Source organism: Stylophora pistillata, chromosome 7 (assembly GCF_964205215.1).
Source record: "Stylophora pistillata chromosome 7, jaStyPist1.2, whole genome shotgun sequence".
NCBI classification, from domain to species: Eukaryota; Metazoa; Cnidaria; class Anthozoa; order Scleractinia; family Pocilloporidae; genus Stylophora; species Stylophora pistillata.
The window spans coordinates 19,680,087-19,706,676 of NC_142525.1; the positions used below are offsets into that span (position 1 = coordinate 19,680,087).

General features: G+C 37.3%; 4 protein-coding genes across 8 annotated transcripts in view; all 4 read right to left on the minus strand.

The window, feature by feature from the left end:
- LOC111330856 (uncharacterized) overlaps positions 1 to 4,215 on the minus strand; it is a 53,507-nt gene extending 49,292 nt beyond the window's left edge. For all 5 annotated transcript variants that reach the window (XM_022935821.2, XM_088728976.1, XM_088728978.1 and 2 more), the window contains exon 1: positions 4,059 to 4,215. The gene's annotated coding sequence lies outside the window, so the exon portion shown is untranslated. The remainder of the gene's footprint in view (positions 1 to 4,058) is intronic.
- Positions 4,216 to 4,864: 649 nt separating this feature from the next.
- On the minus strand, positions 4,865 to 26,194 carry LOC111330855 (adhesion G protein-coupled receptor E3-like). Its single transcript, XM_022935820.2, has 21 exons — positions 26,037 to 26,194; positions 24,273 to 24,704; positions 23,926 to 23,976; positions 23,748 to 23,824; positions 23,383 to 23,472; positions 23,215 to 23,274; positions 22,957 to 23,086; positions 22,014 to 22,145; positions 21,862 to 21,928; positions 21,060 to 21,165; positions 20,522 to 20,571; positions 19,992 to 20,109; positions 19,463 to 19,578; positions 18,667 to 18,766; positions 18,331 to 18,481; positions 17,707 to 17,773; positions 17,227 to 17,287; positions 6,463 to 6,563; positions 6,062 to 6,188; positions 5,754 to 5,795; positions 4,865 to 5,622 (listed from the first exon to the last, which is right to left on the minus strand). The coding sequence occupies exons 1-21, from the start codon at positions 26,122 to 26,124 to the stop codon at positions 5,260 to 5,262; spliced, it is 2,529 nt and encodes an 842-aa protein (XP_022791555.2). The 5' UTR covers positions 26,125 to 26,194; the 3' UTR covers positions 4,865 to 5,259.
- Positions 6,859 to 10,119, minus strand: LOC148726981 (uncharacterized). The gene is made up of 2 exons (XM_088728979.1): positions 9,856 to 10,119; positions 6,859 to 9,277 (listed from the first exon to the last, which is right to left on the minus strand). Exons 1-2 carry the CDS (start codon positions 9,863 to 9,865, stop codon positions 8,268 to 8,270), a joined length of 1,020 nt encoding a protein of 339 aa, XP_088585105.1. The 5' UTR covers positions 9,866 to 10,119; the 3' UTR covers positions 6,859 to 8,267.
- LOC148726982 (uncharacterized) lies at positions 9,856 to 17,216 on the minus strand. Its single transcript, XM_088728974.1, has one exon. It carries the CDS (start codon positions 16,475 to 16,477, stop codon positions 10,151 to 10,153), a length of 6,327 nt encoding a protein of 2,108 aa, XP_088585100.1. The 5' UTR covers positions 16,478 to 17,216; the 3' UTR covers positions 9,856 to 10,150.
- Positions 26,195 to 26,590: the final 396 nt, after the last annotated feature.

The window sequence follows — 26,590 nt, forward strand, 5'->3', positions numbered from 1 at the left end:
ACCAAAATTGCACGACACAAGGTTCAATTATCACTTTATTACATCCATTTTGAAATTGCCCAAATACAGGACTTGGTCAATTCAAATATTTTATTGATGCAGTACTGAGCCAGTTTTTAAATAGAAAGTGGAACTGGAAACACTTTTACATCTTATTTTGTATGCAAAACAAAAAGACTTTGACGTCATGTATCAAAAACTCAGTCAAGCATAAAATGATGAAATTTAGAGCAAAAAATGGTGCGATTCATGAATAAATCACAACAATTAGAGCCAATCAGATTACAGGGACCACAGGTGATTTCAAAATGGATGTAATAAAGTGAATTACAAACTTTTATCCTTTTTGCCACAAACTTCCCCCAGATTAAAAAAAAAAAACAACAACAACAAAAAACAATTTCAACTTTAAACAACAACAAACATATGAAACATATGTATGAACTGCGGTTATGAAACGTATATGTGCATGATCCTTCGCAGTAAAGCACTATTTGAGCAATAGTGAAAATCAGACCTGAAAAAAAAAAAAAAAAAAAAAAATTTCAGGCCTGTACGGGATTCGAACCACTGACCTCTGCGATACTAGTGCAGCGCTCTACCAATTGAGCTAACAAGCCAACTGGGAGCAGGCCATCAAATTAATTCGACATAAACCCGTAGAAGATAAATCAAACAACAACAAACATATGTATGAACTGCGGTTATGAAACGTATATGTGCACGATCCTTCGCAGTAAAGCACTATTTGAGCAATAGTGAAAATCAGACCTGAAAAAAAAAAAAAAAAAAAAAAAAAAAAAAAGGCCTGAAATTTTTTTTTTCAGGTCTGATTTTCACTATTGCTCAAATAGTGCTTTACTGCGAAGGATCATGCACATATACGTTTCATAACCGCAGTTCATACATATGTTTCATATGTTTGTTGTTGTTTGATTTATCTTCTACGGGTTTATGTCGAATTAATTTGATGGCCTGCTCCCAGTTGGCTTGTTAGCTCAATTGGTAGAGCGCTGCACTAGTATTGCAGAGGTCAGTGGTTCGAATCCCGTACAGGCCTGAAATTTTTTTTTTCAGATTTTCACTATTGCTCAAATAGTGCTTTACTGCGAAGGATCGTGCACATATATAAATTTCAACTTTGTTGATCTTGTCATAAGTTTTCCAACTGGTGTGTTGAAAACAAATCTTAAAAATATCACACAATTAACTGAAAAAACCTTCTTCTTGTTTGTCTCTTTAAATAACCAACATTGAGAAAATGTGCATATAATTTTATAACAGTTTAAATATTGAATACATTACAATTACAATTAATGATCGCATTTATTTGACAGATAAGGGAGAGTGGGGGGGGGAGGAGAGAATGTGGGATGGGTCAGTCTGCTAGCATTTTACAAACTGAGGGAACAAAAACATGTCCAAGTCAATGAGTCACTTGAATTTTACATATTGGAACCATGGAGAAAAAACATGGCCATTTAAGCTTATAAACTTAGCTGTCTGTCTTGAATGTTCTGTACTATTATTTTGCATCTATTTTCAGACTTAATGAGCTTCATTTTGCAATACAATATTGTACTTATGCTGTACTGTGCAACTGTATGTATTATTCATGATCCATTCTGTCTTAGAGGATCTTTCTACGGAAGACTCAATTATTCTTCTAAATGATGAAGCATCTGGTACCCAAAAAAATAGACTTCCTTAAAGTGAAAAAAATTAAACAACAGAATAACATGACAAAAAGTGTAAAAAAATTAAAAAATAATTTAATTTACTGGTACAGTTAGGAAAAATGCCTCAGTCAGAGGACAAAAAAAGGAACCATGCTACAGTTCAGGTTGGAAGCTAGGTCCTGACTATGGACAAGGCATTGTAACCAAAGAATAAGAAACTATAATTTTCTGTCAGTTCAAAATGATTGGAATGCTATTGAGGGTTCTGCAAGGTCAGGTCAAATTTTGAGAAATTCCCAGCAAAACCTGTAACCAATAAGTACACCAGGTTTCCAAACCAGGCACTTGCACTATATGTAGAGAATGTAATAATAAGATCTTAAATTGAATTCACCTGCATTGTAATGGCAAGAGCAAACTGCAGTCGGCTCAAAATGCATTTCCCTGATTTCTCCCTAAATGCCCGAACCACAACAAGGCTGGAGGGTGTCATACCCTTTTTAATATTGCCTTTACTGCAGGTACCTCAAAATTTCAATCAAGGGGAAACAATAAATCTCGGCAGAAATATACATTCATCTTTTAGTGTACAGACAAACAGCCTTTGGTTGACACTAATGACAACCTCAAATATTTTTGAACAAATTGTTATGATACATTGTCAACATGACATTGACCTTGTGGACATTGGAATGCTGTCAACAGAAGGTTTTATTACTTTCTCAAACAAATAAGGCTTTTATTGTCCTTAAAACTTTAAGAAAGAGTGTTTTTGAATGCATATCTATCTGCAAGCTAGGTTTGCCTCCTATTAATGACAAATAGTAGTTTGAGCAAGAAATTTATTTCTGTCATTCCTATTAACAATAGTCCATATCAACTTAAAATCCTCTTTCCCAGAATCCTTCTCCCAATCAATACAATAAATTTGGGGGGGGGGGGGGGGGCACAGATCAAATGCACTTTACTAATCTTTGATTACTACTAGTAACAATAGTCCATATCAACTTAATTGGATTTAGAGAAAATTTTTGGACTTTCCAGTGGACCAAAGCCATCCCATAACCTAGCTGTTTTGTTTCTTATTAAATTCCCTCATCCAACCCAATTTTTGGGAAATGAAAAAACATTGGTGATAAAATGCCTCAGCTGTTTGAGCAGCAAATTTTTAGAGTGAACTAGGTTTACATTCTTGATGTTTTTCAACAGCAGGTGATTAATACTTAATTTTGAAGAGAAACCGTTTGCACTTGGTACTATAGAGGAAGAGTTTGGGTAAAGAAACCAAATAGAAAGGGAATGTGCACATATGGGATTTCCCTCAACTCGCGCTATTTTTGCGAAATTACTTCTTTTTTGTTACCCTTCTTCCTTTATTAGACCCAACCAACTGACAACATGCTTTGATGAAAGAGAAGGTGATGTGAAACATTTATCTGGATGCCCAAAGAGGACTCTTAATATCATCAAGGTAACATCAGGCTGATTGCAGCTCAACTGTAATAAAAAAAAACAGTGCCTGGCCTCCATGAATCGATTTTGGTACCAATTAATCGACGGGCAAGATCCCTTTTTCCACTGTTGATTTCTCTGTAAGTTCAGACAGCAAAGGTCACAGTTGCGTCTTGGCCGACTGCCACATTATTGTAGGACGAAACCCGACTCCAGCAGCGCGTCCTTTACCTACTACATCATTCAATATCAATTCTTGGAAGAAATCGCTCATGTCATAGGAATTGTTACCTTTTTCTGTTTGATAAATGTTAAGATAAGTAAAAAAATATATATATTTTCCGGGAAGAACCTGAGCATCTGAGAATCATCCAATTTTAAAACGAAAACTTATAATGTATTTTGGGCACAAACAATAATCTGATAGCTTGCTGTGAACTTCGCTTTAGCTGAAAAACGCAAAGGGTAAAAACGCTAGGGTATGACAACTTCGCCACTATTTGGAATTAAAAAAGATGCGATCGTCCAATCTACAGACATGTAATAGATCCTCAGCAAAACTAAGCAGAGCAGACAAGGAAATTGTCGAACGAACGGAAATCCGATTAAAACTGACTCGCACTTCTTCTTTGGTGCGTGCGACAAGTTGCATGTCTTCAATAAAAATGTTCATTGATGCTTCGGGTCAGTTCGTCTCTTTCAAATCCTATTGTCAAAGACTTAATCACAGAATTACCAAATTAAAACCACTCTAAAGCGCAAAGCCTCAGCGAGCGATCCTAACTTAGAACGTATTGTTAGCGTTCTTTTATTAGGTAGTTGTTGAATTCATTTACGAGAGATTACGCTCATATACATAGCTACACGTCATAAAGATCTACGACATCCGCTCCCTCTCTCTCTATACACTATAAAAATACACCTTACCTTATTGATACAATGACTCTCATGTAATAAGCTTTACAAACACGTTCTTTCTGCGAACATTAATTCAAAATTCCCGTAGATGATGCGCAACGTGGGAAACTGATACGATATGTGTGAATCTCTTGACGTCGATGTATTTAGAGCCCGGGGAATGTCAATCAGTTACAATCACTAGCGGAGGTCACGTCATCATGTCCAAACAAAATAATTAGAGATCAGCTTTAATTGGATCTTTTTTTTTTTTGCGAACAGGACAGTGGTAAAAGAAGATGAACGTATGACTCGAATCTTTAGGTTCACTTGCTTGTAAGGAGACAGTCAAATTAGATGACCAGAGAGTAAAAGGATAGACGAGGAGAGTCAGTGAAGTGCATGGTCACCGTTGACCAAGTTAATACTGTTGGTTACCCTAAACTCTCCCTCAAGATCGGCAGGAGCTGGGCCAACGCAAGATGATTAGACAAGTAACAATGACTCACCGCTTTTATTGTTTCATTGCATGGGGGCTCTTGTCGTCAAACGATTTCACAAGTCGAAAAGGGGATGATCTTTTCACCGAGACAAGGAAACCAAAAAACCAAATACTTCACCAATCCCTTTTTAAGCTTCCCTTATTTTCTTTCCTCTCTAAATGTTTCCTTCTTTGTCTAAAATGGCCCTAGCGACGATTTTTGTCAAGCCGGTCATTAGTACATCGCCGTTTAAGGGATTTGTTTAAAAAGTTCTAAAATTTTGATTACTGAAAACTTGTCACGGTAAGAAAAAGCTCTCAACAGCAGCAAGAACGCAACTATTCGGCAGCAAAATAATTGTAACCAAATTATGCGTTTAATGTAATCTTTGCAAACTCTGTACAATCGATGCTAATTACAAAATCCTAAAGAACTCTAGATGCCGCTTTACTGTTGTAAGAAATAACTGCACGTGGACTCTTGAACGGATTTCGTTTGTACTTTCCGCAGCTATTTCCTTGCACCAAACCCGATAGCGTTAAGTACGCGTTTAGGAAGCTGTAAAAATCTCAAGACTGTCACGCATACTCTTGTTGACAAGTCAACAACCGCTGACACAGCTCATCAAAAGATCTCATTCATTTTAAAAGCTATATCAGGTTTAAAAAACAAATAACGACTCATTTGTCGGTTTATGAAACGTGGTAATTTCTTTAACTCTATGATTGTATTTGTTTGATATCCTGCAGCTAAAGGTAAGTGTCAATGCTGTGTTCCTTTATTGCCATTTTCCCTGCAGTTTCTTCCTTCTCATTCGGAAAATCTTTGTCAGAATGTTGTTGTTTGTGGGTGATAGCATCAAAGTGTTCTTTGTTTGTTGTTTGTTTTTGTTCTTGTTGCTGTTCTAAGTTCTTGTTTCGATTGCAATCCAATTGTTGATGATTAATATCTTGGGGGGGAGGACATTGTTTCTGGTTTTCCTTGTCGCTGCGATCACCACGCTGTTCCTTGTCCACATTGGACGGTCCAGTCCAAGGGCTGGTCGATCTCGTTCCTGATAAGCTGAAAAGGCGTTTTACCCGGTTGGACGCTCGATGTGCATTTTTCTTAATCTAAACAAACAGAGACGTTTTATTACGGCATGATGAACATTATTTCATCAGTAAGAGATACATTATGTGAATTGCAACGCATGATATAAAAAAAGTAAGTCCTCTTTCTCTATTTATTTAATGATAATTACCTCGTCATCAAACCAGTATTGAGCTATCAGGAAATAGAGCCCCTTAAACAAAAAATAGAGTAAAAACATGAGTTAAAAACAACATTTTCTGAGAGTCTGGAGTTGTTCGGTAGGTTCTGAAGTACAGTCTTCCATGATATATATCAAAAACTTACAACCCTGATTCTGGGTCATATATTAATAACTGCTGCAAGTCAAAGCATAAACAAGCTTTGTCGTATACAAAAATCTGTTTTTATTATGTTTCCGACGTGTAATGTTTCAAACTACTCATTTGCCTGCAAAGAATTAGAAGTATTTTTTCGTACCTGCATTGAGTTTAAAACGGCAAAGAGATATTGGAATACAAGAGAAGTGTTGTGTATGGAGATGAATCCGAGCAGCCATGTCAAACCCAACAGCGGAGCTAGAATCACCAATGTCTTAAAAGCCGCTCTTAAGAAAGAAAAAAATTAGTAAGACAAACGAAAAAAAAGAAAAACGCAGAGACTTCAACTTCCCAAGAGGACCAAGAGATGTGAAAACACATCAGTCTTTCGTGTCACTACTAGCTCATGGAAAAATATGCTGTTCATTATAATCCCATCTCTTTCTAAATTACGCGTTCCATACTGAAGAACATGAATCAAAGACCTTATTTATTGATAAAAAGGAAGTTGAAGTGATCACTCCTGTTTTCTTTAAACAGGGTGGCTACATGCCTACCTACCTCATTTCGAGCTCTACACCTGATTTTTTCGGGGATCTTTCCTTGTAGCGAGCCTTCTGAACTACAGTTTTTATTGCTACAATAAGCGCAATCACGTTTACCTGCAATCGTAATGAAACATCACATTTCCAGGAAGTTTGAAGATTATTTAACCGACAAGAAAGGTGTAGATCAAAAGAAGATAATCTCGTTCTCTAAAATGCGAGTATTGTCTTCATCAGTTTTCGGTTCCTGTAGCAAAGGTATCCAAATCGCATTGTTCAGATTTAGAAATCCCTTTAAAACTAGTAGTAATCAAAGATTAATAAGTGCGTTAGAAGTTCAATGAATTTAGCTAAAATCATACAAAAACAGAGGAGGAAATTAGTTGAGAGATTAAATGAGAAAGACGAAGTATTTAAAGAGCAACATGAACAATAGCAACTTTAATAGTGAAACCCAAATATGTAACCAAAGATGTTTATCTACTTAGTTACAATGTAGTTTAGATACTGATTGTGGGAGACTAACTTTTGTAACAGTAACATGAATGATAGTAACTTGAATAGTTACAAGGGATTGGTTAGTTGCAAGGGAAAATGTAACAAAACATGTTAGTCTACTCAGTATCTTGAAAAACTGAAAATGATAGAGTAGATTTTATAACAACAACATGAGGCTATGATGAAGTTCAAAATGCTATGAAAATTAGATTTTTCCATGTCTAAACGTTTCGTGTCTGTGTGTCATAGCATTGTTTAACAATTTTTCTTAACTTAACAGTAACCTGGATGATACTAACTCGATTAGTCACAAGGTAAAATGCAGTAATTAGAACATGTCAATCTACTCATTTACAATGTAGTTCAGATACTAAATGAGTGAGACTAATTTTTGTAACGGTAACATGAATAATAGTAAATTGAATAGTTTCAAGAAAGTTATGAAGTTGGTAATGCTATGAAACTTTTTGCAATGTTTAAAAGTTCTGGTGTTTGCATGTCATACCATAGTTTAACAAAAAATTTTTAATAGTAACATGAATAGTAACTTGAATAGTTGCATGGGATTGGTTAGTTGCAAGAGAAAATGTAAAAAAACATGTCAATCTACTTAGTATCTTGAAAAACTGAAAGAGATAGACTAAATTTTATAACAACAACTGGAACATGAAGCTGTGATGAAGTTCAAAATGCTATGAAACTTAGATTTTTTTCCATGTCTAAATATTTCGTGTTTGTGTGTCAGCATTGTTTAACTATTTTTCTTATCTTAACAGTAACCAGGGCCGGGTTGTTCAAAGCGCGATTAAGCAAACCCAGGGTTAGCGTCAAATTTTATTCCAGTTAAATTAATAACCAAAAGAGATTTTCTTAAGGATTCTTGCTCTTTAGTTTTATTTTTCGATTTGACTTCATGTGCAGCTTATAATTAGCTTTTGAAATCTTTTTAAACAAAAGAGATTAAATCTTTGATTAAGCTTTAATCGTGGGTTAGCAGTAATCGTCTTTTGAACAACTGGGCCCTGGATGATACTAACTCGATTAGTCACAAGGTAAAATGCAATAATTAAAACATGAGAATCTACTCATTTACAATGTAGTTTAGATACTAAATGAGCGAGACTAATTTTTCTAACAGTAACATGAATAATAGTAAATGGAATAGTTTCAAGAAAGTTTAATATGAAATTCAAAAATGAAGTGCTATAAAAGTTTTTGTGATATCTAAAAGTTTTAGTGTTTGTATCTCATAGCATGAATTATTAGTAACTTAAATAGTTACTAGAGATTGGTTTGTTACAAAGGAAAATGCAACAAAACATGTTAAATGGCAATTTTTTCAATGTCCACAAGTTTTCGCGTTTGCGTGTCAAAGCATACTTTAACTGTGTCTAGGTTTAAGACAGCCTCTGTGATTTCCTCCTCTGTTGTTTCATTTGCAATTAAGTGACAAATTGAAAACAACTTTGACACTGCTTCTTGATAAACCTGTAGCTGAAGCTTCTGCAGTGGTTGTTTGGAGTTTTGGATATGGATCTTGAGTGTCCACTTTACACTGCAGCTGGTTGCCTTTTGTGTTACTTTGCAGTTATCGCAGACTGCAATTTTTCCCTTGATTGTAACTTTTTTTGAACATGAACAACAACAGTTGTATTTGGTGACACTGCTTATTCCTAGTATTTCTCCAATGGTTTCTGTTGTTGTTGAGATGTCATTGACTTCAGGTAATGTTTGTTTGAAGGGTTCAGCGTCCTTGATGGTGTATAAATTATCTTGTTTTGGTGTGTTCAAGTATCTTTGATTCTGAGATACTTTCATTCTCAAGTTGTTGAAGAAATAGGTGGACTGTGGTGTGACGCTGTCAACATGCTCACCCCAGAAAATAACTTTTATGTAACCAGATGGATCAACTATATAGCCTTCCTGTTTTTTGACAGGAGAATCTTGGATGACTATAGTTTTGGTCGCACTTAGATGTGATATCTTTCCTTTTATTGACACTAGCTGTTGTGGTGCTACTTTTGACAAGGATGCAATTGATGTGACATCATCTTGTGCTTTGTAAGGAAAATCAGCTGTTGTTGAAGTGATGGTTGTGTTCCTGTTTATTACTACATCACTTCGTCCATACTTATTGCTGATGTTAAAATTTGAAATTTTAACCGGTGATCTTTGTGTGGCCATTGCATCAAGAGTTTCCTTCTTTTCAGTTGCAAAGCATACACTGCCAATGAGATCTTTCTCTGTCTGAAGGTGGCAGTTAAAGTAGTTTGTTGGTCCAGATTTTTTTACTGGTGAGACATTATGCACAAAGCAAGTTATGTCTTGTTTTTCTGTAGGAGGAGGTAAAAAGATATTTAGATTAATGTAATAAATTTGGCATGGATGGGATTACTGCATAAGGTAGCTTGTGTTATTTGAAAAAAACATATGTGTAAATATTAGTCTCCTTGTTTCATGTACTGTAAATCCTCTATTAAGCCCACAGGGGGCTTATTGTTTTAAGGCGCATTGGGGGGGGGGGGGGGGGCTAAATAGAAAGGAAGGGCTTAATAGAAGGGGAAGTGTTAAAATTTAGCAAAACAGGAGCAGTTCACCACTCATTAATTACTGTAATTAAGATTATTTTTAGTACAAAACAGGGATATTTTGGCCAAAGTTTGCCATCAACATGCAAGAGGTGTGGGAAAAATAAATTGTATCATATAACTACATGAGAACATTAAAGGGTGACAAAAGTGATAGGAAACAGTGTACATCTAATACCTAGATGTTCAAAATAACATGTTTTATTAATGAGAGCATATAGAGCAGGTAAGGTTATAAAATGATTTTAAAACAAGAAGCATTAGTTTAATAGAAGAAAGGAACGTATAACCATAATATTTAAGTATGACCGGGAGATACATACCTGAAGCCATATTAGATCTCTGTCTTGTCTGTTGAAAAAAAAAAAAAAAATAAGGATGTATACAGATGTTTTAGGAGGGTGTTTAAAATACCTTTAAACCCTAGTTAATACAACACTCTGAAACATTACATGGAACTTTGCTTTAAATGTAGTTGGAAAGTGAACTATTTATAACCATAAAAAAAATCATTTATGTATGCATGTGTTGAAGGCCGTATAATCAATTTATTCTAATTAATCAATTTTGGGTGCTGTACTGTTGTGAGTGACTTTGTTCGCATCACTCAACTTGGGATCAATTTATATTTGCTAGATTATATAGCCTGCTTTCTTCTTCAAGTCTATATTTTAAATTAGTGGATTTCTTAAGACTCTTAAGTCTTTCAAAAGTCATTGGTTCAATAATACAAGATGAAAGTGTTTTCACTCTGCTTATAGCTACATATGAAATGCCTGCAGTAGTTTCAGTCTGACCAATGTCAATCCATGCTTTTGGCAGTGTTAACCCTTGGCTCTTGTGTATTGTGATTGCCCAAGCAAGTTTGAGAGGCAACTGTTGTCTCTCATGTAAACCATCTAGTGTCTGTGAGGTTATTGTTATTGGGCATATAGGCACACATCGTGGAATGCTATCACTGATAGATGGACCTCTATACTCATTAAATTTTACTATGACAGCGACAGGCAAGTCTGGTGGTTGCTGGTTGTTTGCATAAATGAAATCTTCAACCGTTCCAGTTGCACCGTTACAAAGTCCAACATCTATCCATAGGTTCATGGTAAGCATTACATGTGCACCTTTTGCAAGGAAAATGGTCGGTTGTAAACCTGACATGTCATCTGAACTTGCTTTCTTAGCTATATCACTAGAGTGACGTGCAGTGATGCAGGCTATTGGCTGATGAAGTTCTGATAACTTTTCAAAGTTATAATTAGCAACTTCTTCATTGCTGAAATAGAGCCTAGTGGCATCTTGAAACTCATTCACGTTCAATGCTATGGAAGGCTGTCTTGCCAAAAGAAGTTTCCAATCTTGCTCATTAGAATCTCCTGTGCGAAGGCGTATGAGTAAATCTCTAAACTGAGCTTGCTGTTGATTTAAGCCTTGAACCCTCTGGTTTACTGACAGTTTTACAACATTGCCAAACATGTGATAAGCTAAATAGCCTTGTTCACCTGTAGAACTGGAGGGTCTCGAATGATATAATGGCTTATCTGCCACTGGAGGCAATTGAGCTGGGTCACCAACTAATATCATGGATTTACCACCAAATACTTTGTCATTTTTGCCTGTTGCTTGTCGGCAGCGTCTATCAATCCAGCCAAACAATGTTTGTCCTAGCATAGAGTATTCATCAATTAGGATATAACTGATATCTTTCAGCTTGGTTTGTAATGTGACAAGCCCTTGTCCTGTTAATTCTTTGTTATGTCTTGGGCCAACAGGCAATTTTAATAGTGAATGGATTGTACATCCGTTTATGTTAAATGAAGCTTTGCCAGTTGTGGCAGTCACTGCACAAGAGTGTTGGAGCAGGTTTCGGATGGCATTAATGAGGTAACTTTTCCCTGTACCGGCAACTCCAAGTATAATAAGAAGCAATGGATCTTTAGGGCAGGCTTGTTCAGAATGTGCTTTCACCATATTGTAGGCATGTCTTTGCATGTCACTGAATGTATTAACATCAATATTTTGTTGTTGCAAACCAAAGGTAGAATCCAAAGTATCTTTCTTAGTTTTTACCCAGGATGGCATTTCCTGTATTAAGTGATTTGCATACTTAATCTTGTCATTTTGCCAGTCATAATCAGGCTGAGAGGTTTGTTGTGTTATATTATCTTGGTTAACAAAATACCCAGGTATGAGATCTGCTAAATCCATCCACTCTTCACGCTGTGGAAGCTCTTCTGAAGAGTGCTCTATATTTGGTTCCTCTTCTGTGTTATTCTGTACACTTTGTAGTTTTTCATACCAGTCAGGAACATGCTCTTCAGCATATGGTGTTTGTAGAAATTCCTTCCATTTTGTGATGTATATTTCATCAGTGCCTTCCTGACAATCCCAGGCATTGTCTTGTGTAGTATGCCAAGGTTTGTGCTTAAGTAACTGATATTTGCAATAAAGTCCAAAATTTGGACCTTTTGAATTGGAAGAAAATACTGGAAAAACTCTGGGAATCATGTTATGAGGCTGAACTGTTAGTTTGTTGTTGACAAGTTTGTATTTTGTTGCAAAATGAATGAAATTAAGAGCCATTATATCTGGGATGGTTTGAATATATTTTTCCCTTTTAGCGTAAGTATCAAGCAATGAGTCATTGGTTACAGTATCTCCATCATTTGTTATAGTTTTGATTCTACGTGAACCATTTAGACTAATAGGTACCACATTAAATGATGAGCTGACAAGTTTCAGTGACATGAGATGATGCATAGTCTCTTGTGCAGAGAAGTCACGTTGGCCAAGTGATTTCATTATCACTTTTTTTATCAATTTTGTAGGGTTGCTATTGTTGTTGCAATTACGGACAATAGAATTAAATGCAAGTTTCATTACAGGTGACTTTGGTTCACCTTTTGAAGCATATTTTGCAAGGTATTCAACACATGCATGATAATCAATGATTACTTGAATATCACAGTTTGCCCTCCAGCCTTGAAGCTGAAGTCGTTGGTGATTATTGAGTCTGCTATCATTCCTCTTTGTTATGATCTTTGCTTTGTATTGAGTGCTTCGATCTTTTGTATGAATGGGCTCAAACTCTAGTTTTGTATTAACACAAGGTTGAAATGGAAACTTAAATCTACATTTCAGTTCTGTTTCGTTTTGTTTCTTTCTAAGACAATAGTTTGTACTACAGCGAGTGTGCCTTTGTACAGTATTCAACAAATCAACATAATCTTGTTCAGAGTCTTGTAAACTTACAAGGTCCTTGTGACGCTTTTGACAAGGATGAATAGAGGGCTTCACCCATGTGCCATTATCTGGTGGATCTGGATTATATGTAGACAATAACCAATCTACATACTGACAAACTACCTGAGAAGCCTTTTTCCCATCCACTATCTGTTGATTGAGTTCTAGTATATTGACTTGCTCAGCTGTATTAGTGGACATTTCAGCCAAATAGCCTTTTAGAGCTGTTTCTGAGAGTTTACATAAACCTGGATCATTTTTCAGCTTTGCTACACCATGACAATGTATACTACCTCTAGCTTGATATTCAAATCTGTACCAGTGCCACTCAGCATCTAGTGAATTGTATAACCAGTATTTAATAAAACTTTCTAAACGCTGTGTAAAGAACCAGTCTGTAATATGAGGATTGTTAATGACATTCTGCCGTTTGTTCTCAGTTGAATTAATACTGACTGAGTTGCCAAAAATTGCATGAAGTTCAGGCCAATGCATATCAGCAGAGGAGAATGTGAAAAAGAATGTTGGAGCTCCAGCATGGGCTATTATTGCTTTTAAATCTTCTTTAGCTTTGTGCCAATAAGCATTAGAACCAGTAATGTTACTAAGATAGCGTGATATCTTAGATATAAACATACTTGTGTTATTGCTAGTTGCCATTTGCCGCAGCTCCTCAGCAGTCAAATGAGCTTCTCCTGGGTTTTGTTTTAGGAACATGCCTGTCTGTTGCAGAATACGTTTTCTTTGTATCATATTCAATGCCCAGTAACCAAATCTGGGGTGAGTAGCAAAGCGATATACCCATTTGTCATTCTTGTTTTCTCCAAACTTTAAAAGGTGCTTTACTCTTTCTCCGAGTGGTATATCTCGGCGTAATGATGGGTTAGTAGGATCACCCTTACCATCTGGAAATAATGTTGGGAAAGCCATTGTTGCTAAATAGGGAGTTACATACTCGTTTAATGGTTCACTGCCAACTGTTGGCCAGGGCAAGTGATTAGAATCATTAGACAATTGTTGGCGCACAGCTTCTATTTCTTGCTGCTGACACTCTGGAATAGGCAGAAAACTACTCATTTCAGTACCCTCATTATAAACAATGTCATCTTCATTTTGAGGACCTAAGTCAGGTTCACATGTGGCATCCAAATCTATATTCTCTGTTTCAACCGAGAGAAGACCATGTGGAACACCATGTTCTGGTAAAGAATTTAAAGAATTTTGATTGATGGTTATGTCCTTGTAGTGTGAGTTATTATTAACAAGCCATTGTAGTGCATCAGCTACATTTTGCCTTCGCACTGTCACATCTTTAAAACTGTTCTCTTTACCTTTCATCTTAACAACAATAACAGATAGATCTTTTGGGTATCTAGGCAGAGAATGTGCTAGTTCAGCTATATCCTGAGGCAAATTGATACAGTGGCCTGAATAGCCCCTTTGTCCACCAGGTTTTATGTAAACTCGCATAACAGGAAGTGCACGTGCAATAAGCATTTCTTCTACTTGGGTTAGCCCCTGCAGTTGTAAAGGTACTAATGATGGCACCATGTCATTTTCCTTAGAAAACTTTTTTGGTTGTTGTTTATCTCGTATGCACCTCTGACACTGGTAGTGATCAACCTTCCTTGGACTGGATTTCAATGGCCATGCTTCAAAACAGACAGTGCATTGGCAAACTGAATACTGATTGGACTTATGAAAATCGTTCATGTTATTTTGTGCATGTTTTTGTTCGTGAACTGGACCAGCACAGCTCTCTTTTTGTCCTGCAGAAATTGTTTGAGACCTTTTATAACTGGCTCTCCTATTTGCAAGTCTCTCTTTTCGCTTTTCAACATTTTCTTCAGACGTTCTTTTTCTATAAGAGTCTTTGTAACTTTTTAGTCTCTCTTTTTGCTTTTCAACAGTTTCTTCAGACACTCTTTTTCTATAAGTGTCTCTCTTAGTTTTAAGTCTCTCTTTTCGCTTTTCAGCAGTTTCTTCAGACATTGTTTTTCTATAAGTGCCTCTCTTATCTTCAAGTCTGCTTGCCCTTTCATTAGCTGTTTCTGTATATTTGACTCTTTTCATGTAATTTCTGTGCTTAAGAAGTCTACCATGTCTGTTTTCATTGGTTTCTGATAATTTTCTCTTTATGCATGTGAGTTTGTTTTTATATCTACTGTTTTTGTCAGTCAATGTTGAAACATAATGCAACTCGTTAATATATCCAATAAATATTGTCTTTCGTCCATCCTGATCAGCAACAGGAGTTAAGATTGTACTTTCAGGTGAATTTATATTAGACTGTGTGATATGAATGACACAGTTGTATGCATTGGCCACAGCTTGCATTATGATGTTATCACACCATGTGCCTTGTTTTGACATTTGTTGAATATAGTTATTCCAGTGATCATTAGAAATGCTTTCAATATACAATTCTGGGTAACTCTGTAAATGGCCAATTCCAGCCATACGAATTTCACGATGCAAGTCAGCAGTCCTATACAGTTGGTGTGAAACTGATTTAAAGAAACAATCTCCAAATCCACCTACATCATGTGGTATAAGTCCTATGAGACGAAGCCTTTCAGTTAAACAATCCCATGGTAAATCATGACTAACAGCATTCTCAGGAGACATACCTCCATTTAATTTTGAATTATCATTATGAGTTTGAGGAAAGCTTTTTCCACCAGAATTCATTAAATCTGCCACACGGATATGTGTTTGTCTACAGTTACATGTAGAATAGTTATCTGTTGTTGTAAATTTTCTTTTCTGTATGTTCATGTAAAAAACAAATTTACTATAATAATGATCATTGGTATACCAGAATTTCCAGGTGTTGTAATTTCTACATAAATTAGTGATAAAAGAACTGTCTGGAAGATGTTGTCTTACAAAAGACTTGATTCTATTCCTAGACTTCGTATTACTTAGTGCCTTTAGAATTATTTTAACAGGAACGTGAGATGGTTCCCTGTCCCTTTTCCTCTGACAATTCACTCTTTTCTTACGAACTTCAACATTTTCAGAAATAGTTACACTATGATTTTCAATTTTCTCAGAAGAATAACTTGTCAAACCCTTATCATGATCTTGTGAACTATAATCACCACTTATCAGCCCGGTAACCATTTGACTTTTGTCACTTTTCATTTGGCGCAATGGCCATCGAGCAGAATGACTCGGTTTATTTGCTTTGTGACCACAACGGGTCATTTGGCGCAATGGCCACCGAGTACAATGACTCGGTTTGTTTGGTTTGTATTTGTGACCGCTATGGGTCAAAGCACAATGGCTTGGTAGATTTGCTTTGAGACAACTTTGTGTCAAAGCACAATGGCTTGGTAGATTTGCTTTGAGACAACTTTGTGTCAGAGTTATCGGTTGATTTGCTTTGTTGTTCGGCAAATTCGAGGACATCAATTCAAAGCAGGAGAGCAGCGAAGGTCTTCGGTTTGTTGTAGTTCGGACAACGCCGACATCGGGCTTTCTACATGCTCTTGGAGGAGTACTAAAAAGTTTCCTGGTAAGGCTTTGACAAGTTGAAGCGATGAACTTTTTAAGAAACATCGCATGAAGTTTGAGAAAAATAAATGAACTTACCGAACAATCCAAAGATATCCACGGAGGCGACACGGACGCACGAGCAGCTTGCACTCGCACGAGGTATAGTTGCGTGCGCACTCGCACGAGGTATAGTTGCTTGCGCATAAAAATAGTTGTGTGCGCATGTCCACCAGGTGAGCCCGCAATTTCTTTGGCCGGCTATTGGGCTTAAAATTCGTGCGCGCGCTTAATAATTATTCAAAATGGCGCAGATTTTGAACATCGCCCGTCCAAGTAACCAAAAATCTCGAATCTTCACGCCTGGCATGCACAGGTATCCCATCGACCACAGGATCCCCAAAGATTACGAAGCGTTCTCCTGACGTCGAACGCAATAAACCACTGCACCGACAAAACTGCTTTTGACAAACCAAACCACACCCCCACTCCACCTCTCAAACACTAAAACATTGACATGCATGGTAAACATTGACATGGGGAAATAACAATATTTGACACATGTCAAATATTTTGCCCCGGCAATGCAATATGATGCATGGAGGCCGGCTAGTGTTTTCGGACAACTTATTTTAAGGAAAAAAATCCATGTTTTATCCTGCGAGCCATTAGTGATTGGAGAGTATCAACTTCCATGGCGTTTCAAAATTAATTTGTATTAGAAAAAAAATCACGTCATTGAGCGTAATCTCCAGCATTCCTTCTCTTTGTCTTTAAGTTGTTTTCGACGTCTATGCCAAAATCCACTTCGTGTACTCACCCAGCAGTACTGATGTTCTGGAAGAATTTTTGTTCGGTGAGGGATGGAGAACATCGCATCTGATACATTTAGCTCGCATCATGTCGGTAGTACGGTCACGTGTGGTTCGTGACAACAGAAAAAGTGCCTCACTTACCAATAATATGAGTGCCACTGGTCCAGCAAATGACCATATGACTTGATGAGAAATCCAACAACTGTAAACAAACCGTGAAATGCAAAAAAATCAATCCCGTCTCTGTTTCTCTTATCTCCATTTCATTTTGCGCTAGACAGTGACAGTCTCTTTCCTCTTGGCGCCAGTGAGTGACAAAGAGGCAGTACGCGTTTTGTGCCAAGAGAACATGTTTACTTGTTTTGGATCGCTCGGCTTTATTAAAACTGACTTCATTATTCAGACAATAGCTAGGAAAACGGATCAATTTCGCTTAATCCAAGAATTCTCCTAGAGGACGCTTTATCGTACATAGGTTTGGTCGTCTGAAACTATAGGGAAAAATTTTTCGAGTTCTTTGTTTACAACTTATCTATATTTGTCCTGCCTATCCTGTCCTCGACTGTTATTTTTTTCTACCTAAGTGAACCACCACGTAATGATTTAAAAATTCCAACTTACAAGTCATCCCTCACATATTGGTGGCGAGAGATGCTTGCTGTCACCGCTACAGCGATAGCGGGTGCACCTAGTAGGCAAGGAATATTCATTAATGCAGAATTTCATTAACACTTTAATCCCTGAGAGTAATTAGCATGTACTTTCTCCTTACAATATCACCCCTGCATCAAGAATTAAGATCACGAAGAAGCTCATCATTGTTAGACAAATTTTCCTTGTCAGCATCTTGGGAAATGTATAGAGAACAGCATGGAGAAGGTGAATACTGATGTTGGAACGAAATGGGTTAAGTAATTTTCTTTTGGCTGATTATGACCAAAATACTTTCAGTCACACTGTCCTTACTTGACGATCACTATGCTGTCAGTACTCAGTATGAGATCCAAAAATAAATAACGCTTTCATCACCTGAAGGCTTATGCCCCCCGTCAATCCACCCACTCACAACCAATTATTCTTTCATCTTTGCTGAAAGAGCCATCACCCAGGTATATCAGATTGCTAAGTAAAATGATCTAATTCTTGACCTGTAGGCAGATGCACTTAACAATCTTACTTAATTCAAGATAATCTGGATTAAAAATTTAATCTTTTATGCCAAAAATACGCCAAATATACGCCTACCCCAAGCAAAGAGGAAATAAGTTCTCAATTTGCTGGTGACTCGGAAGACCTTCACCATACCGCGGAGAAGATTGATTCCCTCCGCCATCATCCAGCAAAACGCCGCCAGTTGAAAATAATGGAGAAGAACGGCAAAAGCGAAACAAGCAGCCTATACATAAAACAAACAATATAGAATAACAAGTGAGCATAGGGTACGCCCACGGCTTGAAGACAAATACTGACATCAAAACATTAGGCACCAGAACTCGATATTAGCAACTGATACCAGGTTACGTTTCCGCTTTCGAAAATTAATACTGACGGTAAATATGAATTTAACGCTTTTAAACTTACTTTTATTCGAGCTCCAGGATAGGCGATAAGAAAAACGAAAATTGCGAAAGCCTCAGCAGCGGCTAGGTTCATGTGGATGTTTAAAGTCTCTGATCGCCTTCTGAATACAGATAAAATACAGATAAAATACAGATGATAAAATACAGATAAAATTACAAGCACTGTAGTGTTGAGAGGATTAGCGGTTGTTATAGGATTGAGCTGAGTATCATTAGGGAGTAAATCGCGTTTGAGCGCCAAGATTACACGGCTCGAGTTGGGACAAATTTAATCTTATTACTGGTAAATAACAAATCGGATATGAATATGTTGAGTGCATTTTTACGACTTTTACACGGTATTGGTAATTAGGTTACTAAATATTTAGAGGAAGTAGAATCTGTTAACTTCGTTCAATTCTGTTTCCCATTCGGAACTGGTCAACCTACACATGAAAAAAGTTTTTCAACCTTGATTTTGACTGATTAGAGTGCGCTAGATATTTCTGAATCCCGCTGACTAATCAGTATCTGTTGTTTTAGTTATTGACTGTTGAACTGTCGCGCCCATGAGAGACAGCTTCCTGTTGGATGGGTCACATTTGATAGTTCTAATGACAGAGTTGCATAATCCAATAAAATGAAAGCAGTAAATAGTGCTGGCTCAATCGACTCAGCGTGCATCTTATGTTCCTATCCAGATAATCACTGATTCAAATTCAACGGATGTCGTATATTCGAGGGTCAGAACGCTTTCTCGACAACAGAGTGAATTTTTAAGTAACACGTAATAGGCTTAATTGAAAATTGAACAATACCTTAGGAAGAAAAAGGCAAACAGCAAGATGATATAACAAACTAAAGCGATCAGACATCCCACAATGGACACAATGGACAAGATAGTCTTGTGCTTTTCTGAAATAGCATCACCTTCCTACAAAAGAGAGGAGATATTTAACTCTTTTTAATTCTAATTCTTCCTATTTCTTTCTACATAATGATAAGGGCTTTGATTAATCAGGTCAAGAGAGGGTCTATATGGGGTTAACCGATAGCCGTAAACGGCCAAAATATTCAGCCGATAGGGATAAAAACTGACAAATTTTAACCGATTTTAAGAGCACTTCTTTTAGGAGCAAAGGAATATTCTGAACTCACGACATCCAGAATATTTTGAATCAATATACTTCGATAAGGTTTGGAAAGGATCGATGGAGTTTTTTGTTTCCAAAGTACAGTAATGCTCCTAAGGGAGGAATACCAGTTTTTGTGAATAATTCCTATCTAAGAAGGGCATCCAAGGATTGAGGCAAGAAAAATAGTCAGCGGTCTACGTATACAACATACATAAGCGCCATGAACATCCATAAGAACAGCAAAGCTTGTCATGTGATAACAGTGGCACACTGTGTGTGAGGAGCTGACCTCATAAACAACACACCCTGATGAAGACCAAGTTGGAAGGCTGAAATCAAATCAAATCAACAAAATTCGATTTAAAATTATTGATTAATTTCAATCAGTGTTGTCAAGTTCTACTTTTTTAATGATTTAAAACATCTTTTAAAATGTCCCTAAATCGCTGAAGGCTTACATGGACGCACATCGGAATCAAACATTTCTGCAGATTAACAAACATATCTTCGTCGAATTAAAAAACAGAGACACCACTGTTTTGATTTTATTCATCTCTTTCATGGGTTTAGCGCTACAATTGACAAACTGGTTCAGGTCATGTATGCTTCGACTAAAGTGTCCTTTATACTTTTTACTTCCCGCATGATAAGAATCTGTTGTTGTCTATTTCATTTATTTCACAAAATGACCCATGTGGTGACAGGATGGTCTGTATGCACAGTAACTCAATAAACACTTACTCAGTGGTAAGATCGAGATATACACACGTCCGTAAGCTCTCGTTATTCACCTGGCATAGGGAATTAGGAAAAGACATAAGGATGGAGAAATGTGTTTAATTGTAAAAGAGTGTTTGTGACACTACCCTTAGGTGCCATAAGGTGAAAGTGGATATCATAAAATCTGCATGGATCGAGTAAGACAGGCCGCGGTAATCTCTAAATTGATACGGGCCTTACGGGCACATTCCAATTCCTTGTTTTGCCAAATGATAGATTGACTCAAATTTTGGTATCGCTCAGAGATTAAACAAGACTTCTTACAGGTATTATAAGCGATTAGTGAGATGTCGTTGGGACTTTTTGAAAACAATCAGCTGTTATGCTTTCACGTTGACGAATCCCGGTTTTTTTGGGTGCTTAATAAAAAAGAGAGAGGATCGCAATAAAGAGCAGTGGAACCTGTTTCTTAATTTTCTTCTCTTCATTCCTATCGGGGCTCCGTCATTCAAAACCCCCTCAGAAAATCCCGCTAAACGGGCTGTGTTGAATTCAGTACCTCAGAAACAGCTGACAGATTTATTACAACCGGCTGACTCAAATTATTAAATTTACTCCCATTGTTGAAAAGTATTGTGCTTGACATAATTCCTGAGTCCAGGACACTGTTGGAAGACAACAAATATATGAATAAGCAGATGAGTGGCCTTCAGGCTCACAAAGCACGGTAAAACTGGCATTAGTTTAATTAGTTTTGCACCCAGGATTACCTTAAGCATTTGAAATTCCCATGAGAAACTTTTGGCGTTTCCCATAATAAAATAACGTAGATGGAACATGTGTTCTGATTGGTGAATAAGCTCACGTATATTAGAAAGGTACATCCATGGGTATCTTGTGAAAGCAATGGCGTGTCAATAGTTTTCTGTGCCAAATGGACATGGTTTATCGAAATTCTCAAGCTTACATCGGTTCATCTACAACCCATGGTATCTTTGCTCTTGAATTTACCATAAACCATGAATAGGCAAACGCAGAGCTTTTTCATAGCAAAATTTGATCAAAACAAGCGGACAGAAATATTAAATAAGGGCATACTTCTCATCAACACGATGCCTGTAAGGAAATCCCAAATAGAAAAGTGGAAGGGTGATGAGGGAGAGGAAGACCAGGCGTTGAGTAAAAAGATGACATTAAGGTGTGTCACGGTCCCAGGACAGAAAAAGATGGAGAATCATATGGTGGCAACCCCTGGGGTTGGGGAAACGGTTCGTGAGTAACCATTTCCCCAAAAACCTTTTTAACAATGGTGATCATTTAATCAGCAAGCAAGCATTTCGTCTTTCAATGTATCAACTTACTTGTGTGCTTGAGGATCCGCTGTTACGCTGATATTGGAAAGTAGTAGACTGACTATAGACACTCCATCTAAACAGATGGGCTGAATGAGTTATTGTCATTAACGACAATTTTGACACAGCAGCTTAAAGAATGAGGCGTTAACATAGAGTACCTTGATCCTGTGCTCTCCATATCAGAGACGATGGCAAGTTGATGTTATTGGTCTGTTCAGCATCTTTTGGAAAAGATACGGCTTCCGCACTGTTTTTCGATGACACAGCGGGTAACATGTCCACTGCGAGTACTAAGAGACAAATAATAATAATGTTTATTTCTTATATTGCGCAGTCTAACATGTAATAAAAGATATGATCGAGTGGCAGGGAAAGAGAAAAATAAATGTTAATCAACTCTGACTTTGAATTTACTGAGGGATTTATTGGGCTGAAAATATTGCGTTTTGATACATTTCAAACCCATCTTAAGGATAATCTCCGCATCTTTCGTTTTAAAGAATCTGAAGTTATACTGGTTGGTCATCCTCACTACTACTTAGCTTCAGGCTGCACTTTCATCGCTGTGTAGCCTTTTTTAGGTGTCGGTTTCACTGATTTGATCTTTCGCCCAACCATTCTGTTAATCATTATTATACAAGAGGTTTGGGCAATCTTAAAATTTTCCAGGGTCAAAAAGTGACACTGAGTCAACAAACACAAATAGTTTGTTCGCCTACGGAAGCGTCAGTAGTTGGCTTAAACTGAGTCACGTTCAGAGAAACAACTACCCTTCAACTATTTTTCAATCAAAACCAAAACTCGATCTTTTAAATCTTACGTGGTTAAATTTTGTTTGTATGAATGAGCCTTAATATAACTCCATGTTTTTCTTTTATAACATCTTTCTTGTAATATTATCGGCTAGACTCCTCTCGGCCAGCTTGATTAAGAAAGCTATCTTACCCTCCATGTATAAGCTTGAAGGACGTTATTTTCAGGCTCACTTAACAGAACTCAAACATGAAAGCACTCAGTCAGTTTTGACTTGATGCCACTGAGCCCCCCCCCCCCTCCCCTCTCCTTCCTCCCTCACCCATGGAGGCGAAGACACCGACTCACCCAAAGATTCAGTATTTATCTGGATACTTTTCGGCTCAGTTATGCCGCCTTCCCCTCTCATTAATCCTTGAACCAATACCTCTCCTATTTTTTCACCCTTTTGAACGACTTGTGAAATTTGATCTAAGGGCTGAAACAAATAACACAGTTACGACGTTTAATAGGAGGTGTCTTAAGCGTAAAGAGTATAAAAGCTGTTAGATAGTATCATTTTTTCCAATCACCGCATATATCGTTTTGAATATGGATTGAAATTACCAAAGATGGTTGTGCCATTCCTACAGGATTCATTATACTGTCCAGATCTGTTCCTAATTCCTACAAAGAAAATAAGATATCCAAGAGATTAAGGCAAGCATTTTACTCACAGGCCTGAGTCCCATTACAATGACCGCGGCGACAAAACCGCTTCACCATGAAGTGTACCTTCATAATTCTTCCAGCAGTTGATTGATTCAAAGATGCACCCTCTAACGATTTCAGTGTTTCATCCAACTTCTTTAAGGCGTCTTCTACCTAATGAAAAGGTCCAGTAAGAGTGGGAGTTGACAAGTCGAAGTTCGTGTAAACCTAAAGTAATCAGACAACTTTGAAAAGCGGTTAAGTAACTGAATTGTCCATGTTTTTTAAACGAAGACCGTTTTTCTAGGGCGACAGGAGGAGAGACCGATATCAACGACTCAAATTGCTGAGGAGATAAACTAACAAGCGCAGTTCTACACGACACGTTCATATTTCCCAACCCTCATACAAACCGTTTTAAATCATAAGTGAAATATAAGATAAGTTACCTTCAATTGCAACGTTTCTTTCCCTGTTGAAGGTTCCGTAGCCTTTGTCGGTGACGGAGTGCTGCTCTGAGTGTGCTCTGTAATGACGTTTAGGAGAAGTAGTTGCTTGGAACGCACTAGATACCAACAATACAGTGACAATGGAAAAGGCAAAGTTTCTGTAACAAAAGGATCTTACCGGGTAATGACTCTTTTGTATTTCTGTCCCCAATCATCGGCAAAGGGTATTCTGTAATGACAACAGTTTTATTCTTCAAAAATCCCACTCGTTGATGCTGTTTTTGATATTAAATCATATGCTGACTGTCCTCAGAGGAGAGTTATTTTTTTATGTGAACTGAGTCAGTATTATCACAACCAGAGTGAATGAGGTTTTTCTGTTTCGCGACTAGTATCTGATTCGGAACGCTAAACTCCAGAATTTGTGTGCAAAGGTTATCAGTCTTATCAACTTGGTAATCTTATTTGTTATCCATTATGCCGTTTCGTCCCTCTTGAGGAATTTTTATCGAACTTTTTACATACCTTCCACTTTCTTAAGCCGTTTGCAGATGAATAGTCTTTTTGTTTTACAGTAGTCAATCTCCCACTGATGTACGTGATTGTAGTAAGCGCAGCGTCGCCCTGTCTCATTTTTCGATTTGTCATCGTGGCTGGAGGGATCCTGGTTGCGGTACCAGTTTGTGTAGTTATAGGTCTGTTTGTCCACCCAACCTATTACATTACTATTATATTTTCTACGAAGTCCTATAAAGAACGTCTCCTTGGGTCGAGGCTTTGTTTTATTGATAAGATGATTTAAGAAAGTGTTTTCTTTTTCACTTAAAACACTTGTGAGAGAGGCGTTCCCTTTCTCGCACCATTTCAAGGCATTCCAAAATCCAAGCTTGCTTTTAGCGTCAGTGTATACATAATAGCAAGAGGAATCATTCAAGGTCCATCCATCTAGACAGTTATCTATTGAAACAAAAAAATAACCTTGCTTTACCAGATGTCAGTAAAAACAGATGCGCCGCTTAGCTCATAAGTGCGAGCTCAGTGTAACTTGTGCTTAAATGTCATTTGGTAAATGGTGAGAAGCACAAAGGGTCCTGAAAGCTGAGTTGTGGGGGAGAAATGAAAGATCTTGATCCATTTTCTGGGATACCATGGAATACTGAGATAATGCAATAACGAGAGGAAAAAGGACTTGTGTGAGAGAAAGGTCGTCGAAATTATGTTATTTTTACGGTAAGCGGTTATGTAAACGGATTATTATCAAGTTCATCTTTGACACTTTATTTATTATTACTTCTATTGCAGTGTAGGAGAAAGATAACAACTTCTTTAAAAGTGGTGGTTTTTTTTTCAAAGGTCACCTCGCGATTTGTGTATCGGTCCTGATGATAAGTACCCCCCCCCCCCCCGCCCAGTGAAATGACGTAAGCAAAGAAAAAAGTAGTCGATACGTGATAAAGTTACTTTTGTTGTCCCCTGGTCGACAACATAGACTGGGTGATTGTTTTTCAGCTTATGAACTCTCAATGAGCCCATGCTTCTGGAGGAGAAAAAAACTACTCATCGATTTTCTTTGTAAAGGTGGTAACACTCTCTCTTTGCCACTTTATTTTTTTTTCAAATATTTCGATTCTTTTGAGTATGGAAAGAATGGTAATAAAATTGTAAATGCTAATAAATGTAAAGCCAGATTCTAACTTGGAGTCAGTTTATAGTTGCATCTGTAAGTGTGAAGCAGTGTTACTACAACAAACAGCAACAGTAATTTCCTTTTGTATAAGTTCCCTTTAGGGTCTACTTTAGGAGAACTCTCGAAACTAACGAAAGTCTGGCAAAACATATTTTTATGCATTATTAACGAAGCATTCAGTCTGTGAATAGAATTTCGTTGCTTTATTTTAGGCTATACAGGTTTTGCTCTTCTTGTACACTGCACTGAGTTAAACTAGATAATTATTACTGAATATTTCCTCTGTAAAGCTTCTTCATTCTGTCAAGAAATTATCCAAGCCGTTCAAATGAACTCTGCCAAAAGTGCTCTTCGACAAGTACTTGCCCACAATATCGAGTAAGGAGCGGCTCATGTAAATGAATAACTAACCGACTCTGTTTCATGATTGTTGCAAATTGTTGTGGTGATACTACTTCCTTATATTCACCCTTCTTTCTGTTCACCTCTTGCTTAACAACGAGATAAACCTGTCGTCCCTCCTTCTGCTGTTGTCGCACTAATCAAGTTACAATTAAACGTCAAGATCCTTGAGAGACCGCCTGACTGATGCAAAGACTTACCTTGATTGCTTGATGCCTGTCCATGGCAGACTAGTAACATCACAATTGCTGTAGTCAGGGTTTTGGTAAGGAACAGAAAGCCAATCATCGTAAATACCGGCAAGATCGAGTCGGAATTTAGCTAATCAAGTGAATTCGTTTGCTAAACAAAACTTTTCCCCCCTGGGGGTCCCTCAAATCAGCATGGTGGCCTCCCTTGCCGATCAGCTGGCTCACTGTGTATTCACATTCCAGGTTTGAATTAAGATTGTTCCGTAAACTTTAAATGATTGTCTGATCACTCGTGATGCCTGTCACCTCCAAAATAGAAACAAATAAACCATTTCTATTCATCTTGACCGTTCATGTTAAAATATCTAAATTGAGCGCAAAATTTCATTATGTTCGGTTCATTATTCGCGAACATTCGAATTTCACGCTATGAGACGGGAGACAATTCCATTATTTTTAGGTTGTAGTGCCGTCGATCACTCAACTGATTAAATTTTAAAAGCAGCTGTACTTTGGACTGACTGAGTAATGATAATTTTAAAAAGGGGTTGAACATAATGGAA